The following is a 19,349-nucleotide window of genomic DNA, read 5'->3' as shown; positions in this document are numbered from 1 at the left end:
CCAGCCTCTTACATTAAAAACTGGCCTTTTTGGTGAGAAGTCCTTGCTCAAACTGAGTCCTGACACCATCTGCAGAGGTGCTACAGCCTTCCCAAAGCTGAGCAACCCTGTGTTGCACCCAAGGATATTCACACTTCTTTGGAGACAATACAATCTGCGCATGATTCCGCCTCCAAAACAAAATGAGCTCCCGCCCACTACACTGTGCATAATTGGGACTGAGGTGTGAGTTTCTGGTTTACCAATTAATGCGGTAACCTCGCGGTGCAGCACACAGTGTCTGCTCTCTGTCTCCGAGCTGTTAGCAGGCACTGCTGCTAATGCAGATCTGTGGGTGTACGGCGAGCATGTGCTACGAGCAGAGGCAACGTGCTGGAACGTGAAACTGATTGCGCTGGAAGCCTCTGCTAATAGAGATGTCAATGAAGCAAAGGCGTTTTTTTCATACCTGAGTTCACCAGCTGCTGCTCCATGACTCCACAGCCCAAGACTTCCATCCACTCTCCTTGGAAGTTGATCTCCATTTCAAAGGAAGGGTGAGTAAATGGGAAGTAGCAGTCCACCCATCTAATCTCGAGATCTGTGCCATATAAACCAAAAAAAGGGGGGTGATTAAGATGCTTGCTTCTCCCACCCTTAGCAAAACTTGCCCTTCAGTTAGCAACATCAATTACTGCAAGCCACAGAAAACAAATAGAAATTTACAGCACTTTTTGTGAGTGCAAGGCAATAAAGCTTGGATATTGTGAAGAGTCGTTGTTGGGGGGGGGGAAGCACTCATGGCTTTTCTAATAGGAAAAACACTTTGGGCAACTCAGGCACCCTTTAAAACCAAATCAATCATTTGTCAAACTGCAGCAACCACCTGGCATGGCGGGAAAATGAGCCCAAGATTTTCCTGCAAAGCAGGTAATTTTGTTGGGCTCAGTAACCTGAAATGACTAACAGCTCCCCAGAGATAAAGAATCATGGAATCATCGAGTTGGAAAGGGGCCACCAGGGTCATCTAGCTCAACCCCTGCAATGCAGGAATCTTTTGCCCAACGTGGGGCTCAAACCCACAACCCTGAGATTAAGAGTTGCTTGTTCTACTAACTGAAACTTATTCTTATTCTTTTTTTAAAGCTGTTACCTTAATGACCTCTTTTAGCAAAGCAAATTTCCATAGGGTGGCATGTGTTCTTTTGCACTATTGCACCCTTTTAAATACAACATTCTTCTCCTCTGATTTGTGGCTCCCCTGTGACTATTTTATAGAGTTTCATAATGAATTAAAAACTATTTAATCAAGTACTGTACAGGTATATTTCCAATACATATACACAACGAAGTGCCATTAACCAAATGGCGAGGGGAAACTCTCGCACACCAAAGGCACTGGATAAAGGAAATGGTCTTGGGGGAGGAGGAAATCATAGAATTGTAGAACTGGAAGGGACCCCAAGGGTAATCTAGTCCAGCCCCCTGCAGTGCAACTTACAATTGAGTTGTAAGACTCTCACTTTGTGGCACAGGTGACCCAAACCTCGCCACTTTCAGACAGCTCTGGAAAAGCAGGATGGCAAGAAGAGAGCAACAAGCAGCAGGCACAGGGCCAGAGGTGAAATGTGGCAGAAGCGGGGGGGGGGGTGTGCAGCTTTGCACACAGGAACCTGCCTCAGTGGAATATCTTCCTCACTTATTCCTTATACCCCATTTCTGCTTCCCAAGGGAAGTCCAAAGCGGCTTAAGAGCAAAACAAATATTTGCTGTATGCAGTATGTTTATAACACTTGCAGATCTGCGGCCCTCCAGATGAAACTCCAGTTCCCATCAGCCCCCAACCAACACAGCAGGGGTGCCAATTTGCATAAAATATTGTGGGGGCCCAGGTAAGCCCCACTCCACATAATCGGTCACATGATGCTGTGTGCGCGCACACACCCCATTTGAATGGGAATGCCCATTAACTTTGTGGAGGCCGAAGCCCACACGACCCCTCAAAGTTGGCTCCTGTGCAACACATCCCATGGTCAGGGATGATGGGACTTGAAGTCCAGCAACATTTGGAAGGCTACGGGTTATCCCAGCCTTGATTTATAGGAATAACAGGTAAATGTGCATGGTAATAATTAATGGGTTGATGTGACTACAAAGGGTTATCAAGAGGGTTGTTGTTGTTTGCTCAAGTGGCTCCTGGTCTAGTGCTCTACAAGATGTTCTTCGATGATTTGTTTATTTGCTATATTTGTACCTCTCCTTTCTTCTGAGACATTCAAGGTAGCATACATGGTCCTCTACCTTGATTTCACCTTCACAACAACCCTGTGTGGTAGGTTAGGCTGGCAGATAGTGACTGTCCCAAGGTCATCCAGTAAGTGGGGAATTTGGACATGGGTCTCCTCAATCTTAGCCCCAACCGTGTAGCCAGGCATATAAAGACAATTTTTTAAAAAATATTTTTTTGTAGCAGTTAGCAGGTGATCTGTAAGTTTAAATTTTACACGATGTTAATCTGTGTGTGTGTGTGTGTGTGTGTGTGTGTGTGTGTGTGTGTGTGTGTAAACAGCATTGCCTTTTTTTCTAATGAAATCGTGGTACGCAAGTATTTTTTTAAATAAACAAACAATATGACTGTGACACAAACACAACACATCCAATTTGTAGGGAGCACAAATCCGAGAGAAAGCAACAAACGCTTTGCAGTATACATTGCTTTGCCATGTTGCCGAAGATCAATTACATTTCTATACATATTAAAAGAAGTATGGACGAATGGCAATCCATTATCCAGCATTGTATTTACAAGGGAGGTAGCCTTAGGCAAGTCACTATTATTTTGGACTCAGCTTGATAACACCGGCCTTACCGGCTGCCAAGATTACTGAGAAAGTGAAGCCATGGGAAGAGCTTTGAAGGGCCATAGATCAGAGATGGAGAACATGCTTTGCATGCCAAAGGTTCCAGATTTAAACCCCCACCCCCTGCCTTGGCTTCTCCAGATACAGCAAGGAAAAACTCCCGTAAAAAGCTCACACATAACCAGCCCAGGCCCCAGAATTATAAAGCATAATAAAAACAGTCTGCAATTATGCAGTCCAATTAAAACCAGGTGAGATGAATATTCAGAGGCCATTTAAACATTGCACAGTAGAGGCTTGTCTTATCCTACATGGGATTGCAGTCCACAAATATGAGGCCACTGTTTAAAAGTCCCTGTTTTGCTGGCCATTGGAAAGATTGCTTATTGCCCTGTTTACCTTCAGTGTAATGTTGTCATCAGCTTGCACACAAAAAACCCAATACATTTTATCCAGGATCATGTACAAAGATAGTTTCAAAACAGAGAGGTGACATGGGTTGATTGTATGAAGCAAAAATGACAAGTATTCATACCAACCCCAAACAGGAAAATTATTGACAGCAAAAAAGGACTGTTAGACACCTTATTATTTGTGTAGGAGTTTTAATTACAATATTCTTTGCTAGATTTTCTGCTAAAAATAACTCTCTTTAACAGCTTCCAAATGTGCCAACATATTGCTTGAATTCTAACACTAACTGTGTTTCCCTGATAGATATTTATGTCAGCAATGAATACAAGATTTTTGCTGGGTCTCAGAGCAAAATTTGCCTAGTCCAGTGGTAACAATTCCTGTCATCCCTGACAACTGGCCATCCTGGCTGAGGCTGGCCAGTCAGTCTACAATGATGGACAAAGGCTCTCCAGATTTTCAGACAGGAATCTATCCTGTCCCTACATAAGAGATCCTGGAAATGTTCTGCCCTTGATATTGTCATGGACTGATTGGACGCAAAGGAATGTTGGCAGGAACTAGCTAGGGAACCATGGAGGGAAGAAGGCTCAGAACCGAGGGAGTCGTGGTGGGACAACAAAGAGTTGTCAAACAGAGGAGGAGGAGGAGGAGGAGGAGGGGGAGGAGGAGAAGGAGGAGAAGGAGTAGTAGTAGTAGTAGTGGGGGTGTCAGAAGCTAAAGAACACAATTCTTGAGAGCATGGATTGTTTGTGGCAAAAGGTATCGTCGGGGTGCTGTGATATCATCAAAATGGGTTAGGAGATACAGTAATATTAGTGGACCCTAGTTAGTCATGCCCAATAATGTCAATGGGTCTACTCTGAGCCTGACTAACATTGGATACAAGTCAACAAACCTGTTGTCACAATGCTTCAATTGTTTTCCAGTGATGGAGTAAATGGGCATCACTAGTGAGCAACACTGAGATTGGGGAGGAGGTGGTGTTTCCGGGGATGCTGTCGGCACTGATGCCTTCGTTGCTGCATTAAATCATTTCAACTGCTGTTGGCTGAAGGAAGCATATAGCATTGCAAGTGTGTTGGGACCATGTTAGCAGGATCATAGGACCAGCGCATGAGACACCTACCATCACCAAAGAGATGAGCCACAAGTTTTGTCAACGCCAGTTTCAAGCTGTGTTCCACGAGCCTTGCTGCTTCCATGGTGTGCATCTCTTGCTTGTGAGGTGTGCGGTGGCCTTGTTCAAACAAGCAGAAGCTTTCTCCACCACCAACATTGCTGAATATCTGTTCAAAAAAGAAAAAAGACGAAAACAATCTCAGCGTCGGTACAGCCCTTTCTGAATATTCAAAGCACTTTGCATATTACATATGGGTTATCTTTACAAACTGACCTGTGAAGTTAAGGTTGAGCATTTTCGGTTTAGATACTTTAAATATGAATTGCAGTTGCATTTCAAAGACTTTCATTCCGCAGTGAGTTCATTCCCACTCAAGTCTCATTCCAGCAAGTTCATTCCAATACAAGTGTCCGAATTGAAGGCTTCCCAGCTCACACTCTTAGCAACTATCCCTCAACCTCTGACTGCAGGAGTGGAGAACCTGTGGCCCTCCAGATGTTTCTAGGCTACAACACCCATCATACTTGACAATCAAGCATGCTGGCTGGGGCTGAAGGGAGTTGTAGCCCAACAACATCTGGAGTTCCCTAGTCTTGCCTTCGAAGATGCAGAGAAAATCCCGAAAATAACTAGAGTGTGCTTATAATGAATGCTCCTGATAGTGCACAAAACTGCTATAAAAATGCATTAATCCTCACAACCTACCTGCAATGTGGGCTGCAGAGAAAGTGGGAGAGAGAAATGCTCCCTGGGGCAAACAGGAGCCACAGAGTAGAGCAGCGATTTGAACCAAGGTATTCCAAACCCATGGGGACGCAGGTGGCGCTGTGGGTTAAACCACAGAGCCTAGGGCTTGCTGATCAGAAGGTCGGCAGTTCAAATCCCTGCGACGGGGTGAGCTCCCATTGCTCGGTCCCAGCTCCTGCCAACCTAGCAGTTCGAAAGCACGTCAAAGTGCAAGTAGATAAATAGGTACCGCTACAGCGGGAAGGTAAACAGCGTTTCCGTGCGCTGCTCTGGTTTCACCAGAAGTGGCTTTGTCATGCTGGCCACATGACCTGGAAGCTGTACGCCGGCTCCCTCGGCCAATAACGTGAGATGAGCGCGCAACCCCAGAGTCGGTCACGACTGGACCTAATGGCCAGGGGTCCCTTTACCTTTACCTTTATTCCAAACCCAGTAATTTATTCCCCTCCCCCCAAAAAATGCCTTTGCTTTTTAAAATGCAGTCACTATATGTGCCCCTGTGGTCGCATTCAGGAAGCAATTTCTTCTTTCAACCTTGCCCTTAAAAGAACAGAGAATGGCTTGGATTTCCTTAAATCACCATTAAAGAAAAATGTGGTTGCCAAGAATTGCTAGAAGGGACACTGTCAGTACCAAAGTCTGGGGATTTTTTTATTTTGGATTTTTTTTGTGGGTTGTGGATGTTTCGTAAGGGGTCAGAATACATTAATATAAGGCTCGCCCTGAAGAGAAATGATGCAGTGGGGGCAGAGTGTAAGAGCATCAGTAATATAATAATAATGATGATGATGAAGATGGTGATAGTGATGACGATTTATTTATTTATTTATTTATTTATTTATTTATTTATTTATTTATTTGTACCCTGCCAATCTGGCTGGGTTTCCCCAGCCACTCTGGGCAGCTCCCAACAGAATATTAATAGCATTATTATTATTATTAATAATAATAATAATAAAGTGATAAAACATCAAACATTAAAAACTTCCCTAAACAGGACTGCCTTCAGATGTCTTCTAAACGTCAGATAGTTGTTTATTTCCTTGACATCTGATGGGAGGGCATTCCAGAGGGCAGGCGCCACCACCGAGAAGGCCCTCTGCCTGGTTCCCTATAACCGCATTTCTCGCAGGAAGGGAAGTTCCAGAAGGCCCTCGGAGCTGGACCTCAGTGTCTGGGCAGAACGATGGGGGTGGAAACGCTCCTTCAGGTATACTGGGCTGAGGCTGTTTAAGGCTTTAAAGGTCAGCACCAACACTTTGAATTGTGCTCGGAAACATACTGGGAGCCAATGTAGGTCTTTCAGGACCGGTTTTATATGGTCTTGGCGGCCACTCCCAGTCACCAGTCTAGCTGCCGCATTCTGGATTAGTTGTAGTTTTCGGGTCAACTTCAAAGGTAGCCCCACGTAGAGCACATTGCAGTAGTCCAAGCAGGAGACAACCAAACATGCACCATTCTGGCAAGACAGTCTGCGGGTAGGTAGGGTATCAGCCTGCGTACCAGATGGAGCTGGTAGACAGCTGCCCTGAACACAGAATTGACCTGTGCCTCCATGGACAGCTGTGAGTCCAAAATGACTCCCAGGCTGCACACCTGGTCCTTCAGGGGCACAGTTACCCCATTCAGGACCAGAGAATAGCAGTCGTTTCTCTGCATAAGCATACCTCACTATTACATTTTTGCCTGAATTAACCTAGTTGAGTCTGTTGAAAAGGGGTCCAAGATGACATAGTGCTACCTGCTGATCCTAAATGCTGTTTCCTGATCAGTGGACTTCAAAGACCTATCCAATTAGCTTCTCTCCCTGCTAAATCAAAACTCCTGAGATACAAGCCCAACTGCCTTTCATCCTGCTGCAGCAAGCCTGGACATGTCTCTTCTGAGATTGATATGACACACACACACACACACACACACACACACACACACACTTCTCTGGTGGCAGCGGAATCAGTGGGGCAGTCAGGGTGCATGCGGGGGGGGGGGCGCTTAAGGCAGTGGCTTCACCCTGCCTCATGAATGGGCTGGTCCTGCTCAGGGGAGTGTTATGCAATGTTATGCACTACCACACACACACAAAAGAGGACACAGGTGTGCCTAATGTTTGCTATAATTTAAACAGAAATATAACAATACATCTCAATGCAGTACGTTTCCAAGCTCAGTTCAAAGTGTTGGTGCTGACCTTTAAAGCTCTAAACGGCCTCGGTCCAGTATACCTGAAGGAGTGTCTCTATCCCCATCGTTCTACCCGGACACTGAGGTCCAGCGCAGAGGGCCTTCTGGCCGTTCCCTCACTGCGAGAAGCCAAGTTGCAGGGAACCAGGCAGAGGGCCTTCTCGGTAGTGGCGCCCACCCTGTGGAACACCCTCCCATCAGATGTCAAGGAGATAAGTATACAACCTTTGTCTGAACATCTGAAGGCAGGCCTGTATAGGGAAGTTTTCCAATGTTTTGTTATGTGTTTATATATGTTGGAAACTGCCCAGAGTGGCCGGGGCAACCTTTGCACATAGACTAGCTTCTGCACACACTCACACACTGCTCTTTATTCTCCAACCAGGCAAGCAAGAGGCATGATCAGAGTTCAAGGAGATGTTTCATCCAGGTGAAAAGGAGGGTGTAAATGATGGCTGGTGAGGGATAAAGCTTGGAGGAGAAGCTGTGAGGACTGCAATTGGCCTCTGGCTTCAAATTCTCTCCCCCCCCCCCTCAAGTTCTGATAGTTAGAAAATTTTGCCATTTTCTAGCCCCGCCCCCGGCAATGATTAAATGCCTTGTGTATGCAGTTGTGCCAAACTTCCTCTAAAGAAGGAGCATCCATAATCTAAATCCACTTCGTCTGGACCAACCCTTTTTTCTTTTTCTTTTGCAAATGCACTGCAGCCTCTAAACTGATGGATTAATAATGACACTAATGTGGAACTTGTGCATCAACGAGAACACTTCCTGCCATCACAATCACTCTCTGACACAATAAAACTTGTAAGATCACACCCTGGCCCCTGCACTGTCAGTCAATGAGTGGATACTAAAGTCGATGCGTTAATAATGGAGTACCCTGGGCTGCTTACAGTCGGGAGTTTTAGTTTGGGAAGAAAACAACACAAATTATTTTAGACAGCACGTCACATCACCTCTTGGTGTAATCATTGGGCCCTTCAGTCCACAAGCTACCAGGTAGAAAAAGCTGAGCTTGTTTATACCTATTACTGTATATTAATCCAGTCAACATATTTAGATAGTGAAGCTACATAATGAAGATGATTTTCAAAAAGGGGGGAGGATATACAAATTTAAAATGTTATTACAGTCATAAAAGGTAAAGGTAAAGGGACCCCTGACCATTAGGTCCAGTCGTGACCGACTCTGGGGTTGCGTGCTCATCTCGCATTATTGGCCGAGGGAGCCGGCGTATAGCTTCCAGGTCATGTGGCCAGCATGACTAAGCCACTTCTGGCGAACCAGAGCAGCACATGGAAACGCCGTTTACCTTCCCGCTGTAGCGGTCCCTATTTATCTACTTGCATTTTGACGTGCTTTCAAACTGCTAGGTTGGCAGGAGCTGGGACCAAGCAACGGGAGCTCACCCCGTCACAGGGATTCGAACTGCCGACCTTCTGATCAGCAAGCCCTAGGCTCAGTGGTTTAACCACAGCGCCACCTGGGTCCCTATTACCTCAGTTTAAATATGCTTTGGTTTGAGTACACTCAGTTTAAGTACTCCGCGGACCCGTCTGGAACGGATTAAATCACTTTCCATTACTTTCAATGGGAAAGTTCACTTCAGGTTAAGTACGCTTCAGGTTAAGTACGGACTTCCAGAACCAATTACACTCATATTTCGGGTTAAGTACGCTTCAGGTTGAGTACTCCGTGGACTGTCTGCAACGGATTAATCCACTTTCCATTACTTACCAAACCATGCTTCTCGTACAGCTATGAAACACACAGATGCCCTGGTACCCCAAAAGGGGGCAAACCTATCTCACGTAGGTAGAGAAGGGAAAGCATTTAGCTATTCAACAACTTTCTATTTGAAGAAAGTAGAATGCATGCTTGTTGGTAGTTTCTGGTCCCCATTCTCATGTCACAATAAGTCATATCCTGAAATAAACCACGCTAAGTGCAACTTCACGCCTCCCCTTCCAGAGTAGAGAAACAAACCATGGAATGGCTAGCAAAGCATGATTTGCAAACCAGCACTTCTGTTTTGTTCCTTTCCACATAAACCATGAATGGAAACTAAAGTTTGCTCCTGGCTTACCGATTGCAGTTTTCTTGGTTTGCAAGTCGCGCCAAGGCAGCCGCTCTGTGGTTTGTTTCCCTCCTTGGGAGGGGGAGTTGTGAAACCGATGTGCCTGAGCAGCATGTACCAACCTGCTGCTAGTCCACAGTAAACTATGGTTTATTTAAAACCATGGTGCACTGTGACGAATAAACCAGGCCTGCATCTGAGGATGGGGAAGGAAGTGCCAGACTCCAGTAGTCTGTTGCCCGCTTCACCTCTATCTTTTTGCATCTCTTCCTAACCTTAAAGGGAACACATTTCCTCCTTGCTTCCCTTCAGTGTATTTTCTGTAGTTTGGTAGTTTCTGGATCTAGACCGAGTTACGCCTCTTCCCATGTTACAGCAATGGAAACAGCAACATGTCATTCAACAAATATGTGTGCCACTTTGTTCATCTTAAGCATCTTTATTATGTAAACACCAATGTGCACTTCTGAGATGGCAACTCTGCATCTTCCTCTAAATAATCAGATGCTAAACGCAGCCAGCAACAGGAAGCTGAATTATCAGAAGGGCTCTCCCACATCCCCTCAGACGAGCTTCCCAGAAGATTACACAAAGGTTGGCATCGTCTGAAACATATGCCTCAAGCTGTCCACAATATGCATGTTGTCACTTTTGCTAATTGAATCTCACTGCTGAAACAGACACTTTCAATTTGCATTAGCTCCCTCTGGCGGAGAGAACACCACTTTAAATTTAAAAGCGGCACACCTTAAAAAAAAAAAAGTGAGACGATTTTTACAGTCAAGTTTTAAAGACATGGTTTCCATACAAACTCTTCTGGCAGAGTTGGAAGGTCTATGTCAGGCAGGCAGGGAACTGTGTACCCCCCAAATGTACTCCCTTACTCTTCTACATATGACTTTAGTTCCAGCTGCTGCTGCTCCTGCTCCTGCTTAAGTGGCTTTTGCAAAAAGGAAAAACACAACAATCACTAGAAATTCAGTATGGCACATATAACTTGCAGGCTGAAGTTATTGCAAGGGATCAGTAGCAGATGGAGTCTTAAGGCAGTGCTCACCTGACCTGCATGGCTGCTGCTTACTGGAAGGTAAATGGGGAGAGGAGACGTGGCAGTGAGGTCAATGCAGTGCAAACCCACCAGCAGGCTCTGCCAGTGTGTCTGCACTGTGCTGACCTCGCCTCTCCCAGTAAGGAGCAGTGATGCAATGACTGCAGGTCAAGTGAACCCCATGCCCCACCATCCCATCAGCTACTGCTGGGGGTGGTAACCAGTCAAAACTCGACTCTCCTGCACAAAATGCTGTTTTGCTTGTCAACTGTCAAAACAGAAAGACATACAGCCAGGGACAAAAAAGTACTGTACATGTCCAGAAGCAGACTTATTTTTGCAGAATATGCAATATTCAGATGGGCATTTTGCACATTCCTGGGAGTGCACCATCTTGAAAAATCCGAAAGGAAATGCCACTGCAGAAATTCAGAGTCACTGTGTCCTTAAGACCAGCCTGGCTGGGGATGAGGGAAGACACTAGCTCCTTTCACAGTAGAAAAACAACCCTGAACCATTTCAGAGTCGGCCAGTTTGAGGTGCTGAGATATTTGACACAAAAAGCTGGCCAACTTATTACAGATCCACTGGGAAAGAAAAACATGCAAGGCTAATACAGTATATTTCATTCCTTTCCACTAACACACTCCCACATTTTTGAACTCTTCATCGCTCCTTTGCAGAAGCATCACTTGCACAAATAAAGTAAAACAGAGGTTACACAAGATCATAGAAAAGAACATTATCATATTTTAGTGTTAATTTTAGTGAATTTTAGTGTTGACCCAGAAGTGCTGGGGGAGGAACAAATTGTACAGGGCTTTGCAATATCCTTCCTGTGTTTAGAAGGCACAACCTACAAGGACTCCATATTAATATTTGGAAATACATGCCATAGATCACTTTTTCACCCTTGGTTCATACAATGAAATATTTCACTAAACAAAATCTAGCACGCTGCCCTTTCCAGGAGGCATTTACTACGGTATGTACAGTTGTCTCAGATAAGCTTCATGTAAGCATCAACTCTTGACCTTATTAGTCTCCTCCAAAATGAATCAATGAAAGAAAACTTGTCCAGTCATTGTCCAGCGGTGGGATCAACAATGAGATATTTCTCATTGGTCTCCCAAACGAAAGGCTTCCCCCCCTAACTTTCATGTGTAGCTCATAGTAGGCACAGGGGCTGCAGTACAAAGAAGATAAGATTAGGGGGTGCAGTCCATACAAGTGTCCTGTATGCCAGAAGCAGAGCATAAAAGCAACTGTCCTCCTTCTCAAGGGACAGGTGTTAGAGGTAAAGGTAAAAGTAAAGGACCCCTGAACGGTTAAGTCCAGTCAAAGGTGACTATGGGGTTGCGGCGCTCATCTCGCTTTCAGGCCGAGGGAGCCGGTATTTGTCCACAGACAGCTTTCCGGGTCATGTGACCAGCATGACTAAACTGCTTCTGGCGCAACAGAAGACCATGACAGAAACCAAAGCACATGGAAATGCTGTTTACCTTCCTACCGCTGCAGTACCTATTTATCTACTTGCACTGGCGTGCTTTCAAACTGCTAGGTTGGCAGGAGCTGGGACAGAGCAATGGGAGCTCACCCTATCACAGGGATTCGAAACGCCAACCTTCTGATCAGCAAGCCCAAGAGGCTCAGTGATTTAGACCACAGCGCCACCTGCCACCCAAGGTGCTAAAAGCAGAGCAGATGCTCAGAAGTTCGGCAAACAGTCCTTGGGCTGGTGTTCTTTGTTTGGTCTTATGGCCCCTTCATATATTCCCAAGTGGAACATCTCCCTATGTATAGAAGATATACAAGCCTTCAGGATAGGAACAGCTGGAAAACTAACAGGTGTACTTCAGGGACATATATCAAGAACACACATATGTGTACACACACATATTTAAAAAGATGTTTTCTGCATATTTTACTCCCACAAAGAAGTTTGTCGCAAGTTAAATATCTCTACACTTACTTCTCAGCTCACGAAAGAAAGCAACATAATGTTATGCAAAGAAAGCTCCATGCAACCCTCCCAGAAACATATTTGCCTGGCTGAGTGCTTAGCAAAACTGCCGCAGAACACATCAGACGTTAGCATTCGGCAATAACATCTCAGTCACTCTCTCGAGAAAAATCATCTCCCTACATTCTGTAACAAAACAAAATGACGGACGCTACGGACACTTTCTAGATACAAACTATGAGGACAGTGCAGTCCTGCAGTGCCAATTTAATACTGGTGTGCTGAATCGAGCCAAAAGCAACAACAACAACAAAAGTATGTTCTGGTCTGTAAAAAAAAAGTAAAAAAGAAAAGCTTCGTTTTCTATCAATAAACTAACCATATCATAAGCCGTGCTGAAGAACACAACTGTTTTCTATGCAAGGCTCGCTCAGCAGTTCATCACTGCAGTCAACACAACTGAATATCCAACACTTCCCACTCTCTTCAGTGCCAAGAAAGTTCTCCTAGTATACATTTACTCCTAGTATAATTAATACAGGGGATGAAATGTGTCTCTAATCTATACTTTTAAAGTTGATGGTATAAAAATGGCAAAGAAACTAACCTGCCCAGAGTGTGGAGAAATAGGAATACAGTGGTGCCTCGCTTAACGAATGCCCTGCTTAACGAAATTTCCGCTTAACGAAAGGATTTTTCGAGCGGAGATTGCCTCGCTAGACGAATTTGTTTTATGAAAAATTCGTCTAGCGAATCGCGGTTTCCCATGGGAATGCCTTGAAATTCAATTAATGCGTTCCTATGGGCAAAACAAAATTTAAAAAAATTCAATGCATTCCTATGGGATTCGCTAGACGAATTTTTCATTATAAGAAAAGACCCGTGGAACGAATTTAATTCGTCTAGCGAGGCACCACTGTACTCTTTGCATTACTCAGGAGCGCTTACTCAGCTCTGATTGCATCACCAAGATCCAAAAACTTGCTTTAAGCCAGCAGGTGGCTTGGTCGCACCCTGAGCAAGATTTTTTATTCCACCATTCCAACTCAGTTTTGAAAGTAGCCTCCATTTGCGCGCGCGCGCGCACACACACACACGACGTTCTGCCATGGGGCAAGTGGTTCTGCTGCTCCCTGCATCCCAGTCCCATGAAACTAAGTTCTGTGGTTCTCTGAATCCGAGCATTTGTTTAGAATCATTGGATCAAGCATGACATGCGTTTGGAGACCTTCTGATTATTGGCTTCCTGTAAAAGCAAGTCTAATGGCTGCAATCTTCACGGTGTGAGGTTGGGGGGGGGGTAATCTACATGGCAGAGGGTGTTGTGAGACGTCCTAGGGAAATGAGAAGAAGAAGAAGAGTTTGGATTTGATATCCCGCTTTATCAGTACCCAAAGGAGTCTCAAAGCAGCTAACAATCTCCTTTCCCCTCCTCCCCCACAACAGACACCCTGTGAGGTGGGTGGGGCTGAGAGCCAATTCGAAGGGGGCCTGTTAGGCATTGCCAAAAAAAAGATCTACAACCCCCCCCAAAAAAAGGACCAATAAGAATATCAATTTGCATATGGTCATTTACTTAGAAAGAATTGTTGTAATTTAAGTAGGAATACAATACATCTCACCATAATGGAGAAGACATTGTGCCTTTGTTCAGTTGACGGTCAACTTTCAGGCTGCTGCTTCCCCATTTTATGGTTCATTATCTTTAAACTTTTAAGCTTCACTATCTTGGACGAGACAGTCCTCAAATAAAAGGACACCTTCAAACAGAGGACTGACAATCCTTCAAAACAGAGGACTAACTTACCACAGGATTAAGCTAACATATACTTCCATATAATGTCCATGTTTTTAGCCATTAAACGTGTCACTATAATTTTTCACCGAAAGGTTCTCCTATATAATATTTTGAGGGAATTAACACAAAGTATATGCCTACAGTTTTGGAGATTACACTTCAGATTTAAAATCCTACTGACACTGTTCTAGAGTGGTTAAAAATATAAAGATTTATGTTATATGGTGCAGAGATCCCATAAACCAGGAAGAAAGACATACTCCATTCTATTTTGCAATTTATGTTACCTAGAGCACTTATAACTTTCCTCCTGGCAATGAGATAGGCATTTTTTAGGAGTCATATGCTCTTTTAAAAATGAGAATGACTAATATTCTGAGCCGCACAAACCCAAACATTTTTGCTTTCCAGTGATAAACAAAGATATGGTTTGTTGCCATTCTGTTGTAACAGGAGTTAATGAGCTCAACTGGGGGGGGGGGACCTCTGTCTGTGCAATGGATGTGATTAGCCCAGAAGCTGCAGAGTGGAATTGAAGAAAACTCTGGTCAAGAGACTAGCTCATGATGGCCTGTCTTGAGAGCAGAAATGCTTTTATGTGTGAGAAGCAGAAATGCTGACAAGGCCTTAACTGAGCTAAGACAAAGTGCTGTTGTAAAAGAGGTACAAGACTCCATGTAGCTTAGCAGTGCTGGGTGACCATCATGAATTCCCCCTGTACCCCGATAAGGCTTGGTATCATGTTAGCCCCTAAAACAATGGGGAACTGCTTCTGCAGGTGTTTGTCCTGTGATTGACCAATATACTGTATTATAGTTTCAACATTTTTAATGCTTGCTGTCCTGGGCTCCTTTGGGAGGAAAGGGACAGTAGAATTTAAATAAACAATTGTAGGATGTAGGCAGCTACACCTGCAGCAATTGCAAGTTAGTTGCCCTACTAGAAGACAAGGTTGCCCTACTGGAAGGCAAGGTCCAGCAGCTTCAGGCCCATCTTTCTACGCTCCAGGGAATTAAAGAGCTGGAGCCTTCCTTGGATGCAGCAGAGCGCACTGTCTGCACCAAGGAGGAGACAGGGGACATCCCTGAGAATGTCCTGGTCAGTTCCCCAACACAGGACCCAGATGTATGGAGGAACGTGACTCATAGAAGCAGAAGGCCCAGGGATCGCTCTGAGTGTTTAGAACTACACAATCAATTTGAAGTGTTCTCCCTTAACACGGAAGACGAGGAACAGACTCCATTTGAAGATCTCTCCCTCATCACAGTTGATCAGGAATATGAAGACGAGCAGCAAAGTCAGTCCTCTGGGAATATGGAGGTAACATTGGAAGGGACAGCACATGGAAGAATCCTGACCAAGCCTATGAAGAGGTGTGTAGTGGTGATAGGGGATTCCCTACTGAGGGGTACAGAAGTAGTGATCTGTGGGCCTGACAAGATGTCTCGAGAGGTGTGCTGTCTCCCCGGGGCCAAGATCAAAGATGTAACAGAACAGCTGCAAGGAATCATAAAACCCACTGACAAATACCCCTTCCTTTTGGTCCATGTGGGAACCAATGACACTGCAAGCCATAGCCTCCAGAAGATCAAAAGTGATTATGAGGCTCTGGGCAGGAAGTTGAAGCAATTAAATGCACAAATTGTCATCTCATCTGTCCTCATCTGTTGAACGACATTGCCCAGGGAGAGAGGGAAAAATAGGGGAAGTGAACAACTGGCTTCACGAATGGTGCAAAGAGGAACGGTTTGGATTCTTAGATCACGGTCTGCAGTTTTTTGAAGATGGACTTCTGGCAAGTGATGGGCTGCATCTCACAAAGGTTGGGAGGAATGTTTTTGCCATGAAACTCAAAAACCTCATCAGGAGGGCTTTAAACTGACTTATGTGGGGGAGGGAGACAGTGGTCCGGAAGGTAGGAGTCTATCAAGTGCTGAAGATGATCGGCAGGGGGTTGGACTGGATGGCCCTTGTGGTCTCTTCCAACTCTATGATTCTATGATTCTATGAAATACTATCAATCCTCCTGAACCTGTTGAAGGTGCCAACCCTTCAAGTGTTGTCGAACGGCAACTCCCATCATTCCTAATTATTCACTGGGCTGGGTGGGGCCGATGTGAACCAGAACCCAACAACATCAGGGAGGGCACCATGTTGGCTAGACCCTTTCTTACCTCGTGGTTGGAGAAGAGCCGGACACCTTCCAGCTGGTGGAAGACTGGATAGTGGGTGCTATCAATCTGATCTCGACGGTAAACATCGCCCACAACCAGAAAGGCATCGAGTCCCGAGTGCATCAAGTCCCACTGGTGGGCAGATGTGTGGGCTCTTAGGATGTGGGTACGATTCAGATAGTAGTTATCCCCTTTCTTCCTGCTAGGGTGGTCTTTTGGAATGAGCAGCCTGTCAAAATTCTGCTCAACAGTGACCACCGGAGGCATATCATCATACACAGAGAAGAGTGGCGTCCCAAAGCGCCCAATATATTGCTTGTAGAAGTGGTCTTTCACACGCTCTTTCATCAGCCACAAAGGGTGATGCCTTTGGTTGTGCAAGTTTTCCCCCACCTTGGAAAGAATCTTCTTTGTGACGTTGGTATAGTCATCTGGGAGATAAGATTTGCCAAGAACTTCCACTGTGTCTGTAATGGAGGTGCTGGCAGCGAAACCTGAAGATATACGCCGGGACCATGCAGGACTGAAACTGGAAGGTCTTCTTCCCAGAAGCCCCCATGATGGAATCCTTCTACCACAGCCGAGTATTTGCATTAAGTTTCTGGATGCAGCCATTGCAGCGTTCTTTATATGCTGGAGGGAGCAGAAAATCAAATGCAAATAATGATTTCCATTTGCAGTACACACACACACACACACTTCATTGTGAAATGTATTAGTTTTAGTCTACTCAGTCACACAAAAAAAGCTGATGAAATTATTCCATCACAGCTCTATAACGTAAGAAAATCATTAATGCTTTGGGAGTGCAGCAAAAACTAGCAGTAGTCCAGAGACAGAGTGGGGGGAACCCTGTTGTTGTTGTTGTTGTTGTTGTTGTTGGGCAAGTGGGCTGGGAAAGAGTCCTCCCAGGACTTTGGGGAGCAGAGGCTACCAGATATGTTAAATAGCACTGTTCTAAATGGACCAAGAAATATGTTCATTTTAACTTCCCAATTAAAGCAAGCCAAAGCAGAACACCTACCTGGATAAACAGCACCACTTTGGAACATCAGAAGATGTGTGCCTCTCAAATAGTGTTGATAAACAAGATATGCCCAATAGACGTTGTCTGATTGTATTCTAGATGCAGTCTTTGAAAATGTGGCCAATAATTCTCATACACGAAAAGCGATTCAAGGATAATTTATGTGGATTCTTCTCTCTCTCTGCAGGAGATTACCAGCCAATTACTATGGGAAGGAGAAAGAGGTAAATAACGTGAATGTTGTGTAACAAAGACCGTGGTCAAAAACATTTGTAATTGCTTCACAAAGCTTTCCATAATGGCTGATTGGGATGCAAAGCTGCAGTAAAAACTGAGTCATCCCATTTGGACTCTCTACTGCCTACTTCACCAAACTGTATACTGAACAAAAAGCCCCAAAGCTCACAGCTTGTCTACCTACCCTATACAAAACTCAGGCTGAGAGCCAGGGAGCTAATCTAAAGTCTGCCTCACTCAACTTCTTGCCCTCTTCTGCTGACCAGGTGGTAGGTGAGAAACATTCCAGGAACTTACCTGCCCATGAGGGAGGAGGCAAATGCTACAACCAGTTGCTGGAAGATTACAAATGGCGGCAGCAGAAGACTATCTGGCTCCATATATTCCCTCATGAAGAGGATTATAAGTGAATCAGGCCTCAAATATTGCAAATTTGCAGGATTAGATGGGCCAGGTGTCAAGGGGGAGGCATCTAGGGCAGGCACTAATGTAAGGCAGTGTGAGGCAATCACCTCAGAAGGCAAATGGATTGGAGCAGTCACTCCTCGCTGTTCCTCCTGACTCCCTACCCCTGCCAACCATTTCCCTCTGCTGTCATACATCCTGTCCTGCCCCCAGTAATCTGCCTTAGGCTGTCTTAGGTGCAATAGGGAAGGCGATTCCATCACCGGTGTTCAAAGAAGATTCACCTGCAAGTCTAGTCGGCATCACCGTGTCCTTTACCCCAGACAGCAAAATGTCTGGGGAGAGCCCTAGAGCCATCACTGGGCATCTGCGGAGCCCCACAACCTTGGCCTCCTGGTTCAAGTCAGATGGATTCTCTGGGTTTTGCACCAAGATTCTTTTTCTCAATTAACTAAAACTACTACTATAAATGGGACGGGGGTGGCGCTGTGGGTTAAACCGCAGAGCCTAGGGCTTGCCGATCAGAAGGTCGGTGGTTTGTATCCCCATGACGGGGTGAGCTCCCGTTGCTCAGTCCCTAATCCTGCCAACCTAGCAGTTCAAAAGCACATCAAAGTGCAAGTAGATAAATAGGGTGGGAAGGTAAACGGCATTTCTGTGTGCTGCTCTGGTTCACCAGAAGTGGCTTAGTCATGCTAGCCACATGACCCGGAAGCTGTCTGCGGACAAACAATGGCTCCCTTGGCCAGTAAAGCAAGATGAGCGCCGCAACCCCAGAGTCGTCCGCAACAGGACGTAACAGTCAGGGGTCCCTTTACCACTATAAATGGTGAGCATCTCCCAAATTCCTATGTTTCATTAGCATCTTTTTTGGAAATCATAGCTGATAGGCTCCAGATGGACTATTAAATATACAAATTTTTATAAACTGACAGGTTGGACCCAAATCCCTTAAAGCCATTCATTTCCCCCTTCTGTCCAAAAATACTTAATGGACAGAAAATCCCTAACAACCCTGAAATGCTGCGGAACATATGAGGAAAGTAAGGCTGCCTTCTTTTAGTGATCTGACAAACCTCTGTTGTGCAAGAGTTCTACCAGTGTAACATATGCTAAAAACAAAATAACAGACATATGCTAAAATTACCAAGATTGGGCATTTACCAAGCTGTTTAGCAACTCAGCTAAGAACTTTTTTTTCCAGCATACAAACTTGTCTGAGCATAAGGCTGTAAATGCTATAGGAGATTATATACTTTGCCTAAATCATCTCTGGTTAAAATGGGACATAAATTAGGAAAAGGTAACATAC

At 44.9% G+C, this 19,349-nt stretch overlaps 1 protein-coding gene across 8 annotated transcripts in view; it reads right to left on the bottom strand.

Annotated features, from left to right (window-relative positions):
• The window catches only part of FARS2 (phenylalanyl-tRNA synthetase 2, mitochondrial), a 201,033-nt gene that overhangs the window by 137,702 nt on the left and 43,982 nt on the right, over positions 1-19,349 (bottom strand). For 7 of the 8 annotated variants that reach the window (XM_088675140.1, XM_035126401.3, XM_035126402.3 and 4 more), the window contains 4 exons: positions 17,393-17,600; positions 16,369-17,001; positions 4,384-4,543; positions 449-580 (listed from right to left, as the gene is read on the bottom strand). In XM_088675140.1, coding sequence (XP_088531266.1) covers positions 449-580; positions 4,384-4,543; positions 16,369-16,983 — 907 coding nt within the window. In that variant the 5' untranslated portion in view covers positions 16,984-17,001; positions 17,393-17,600. The remainder of the gene's footprint in view (positions 1-448; positions 581-4,383; positions 4,544-16,368; positions 17,002-17,392; positions 17,601-19,349) is intronic. The other variant, XM_088675144.1, reaches the window with a different exon arrangement.

This window comes from Zootoca vivipara, chromosome 8 (genome assembly GCF_965207765.1).
Source record: "Zootoca vivipara chromosome 8, rZooViv2.hap1.1, whole genome shotgun sequence".
In the NCBI taxonomy this organism is placed as follows: Eukaryota; Metazoa; Chordata; class Lepidosauria; order Squamata; family Lacertidae; genus Zootoca; species Zootoca vivipara.
Note: the sequence above shows the minus strand (reverse complement) of the source record. Positions and strands in the feature narration are given on the sequence as shown.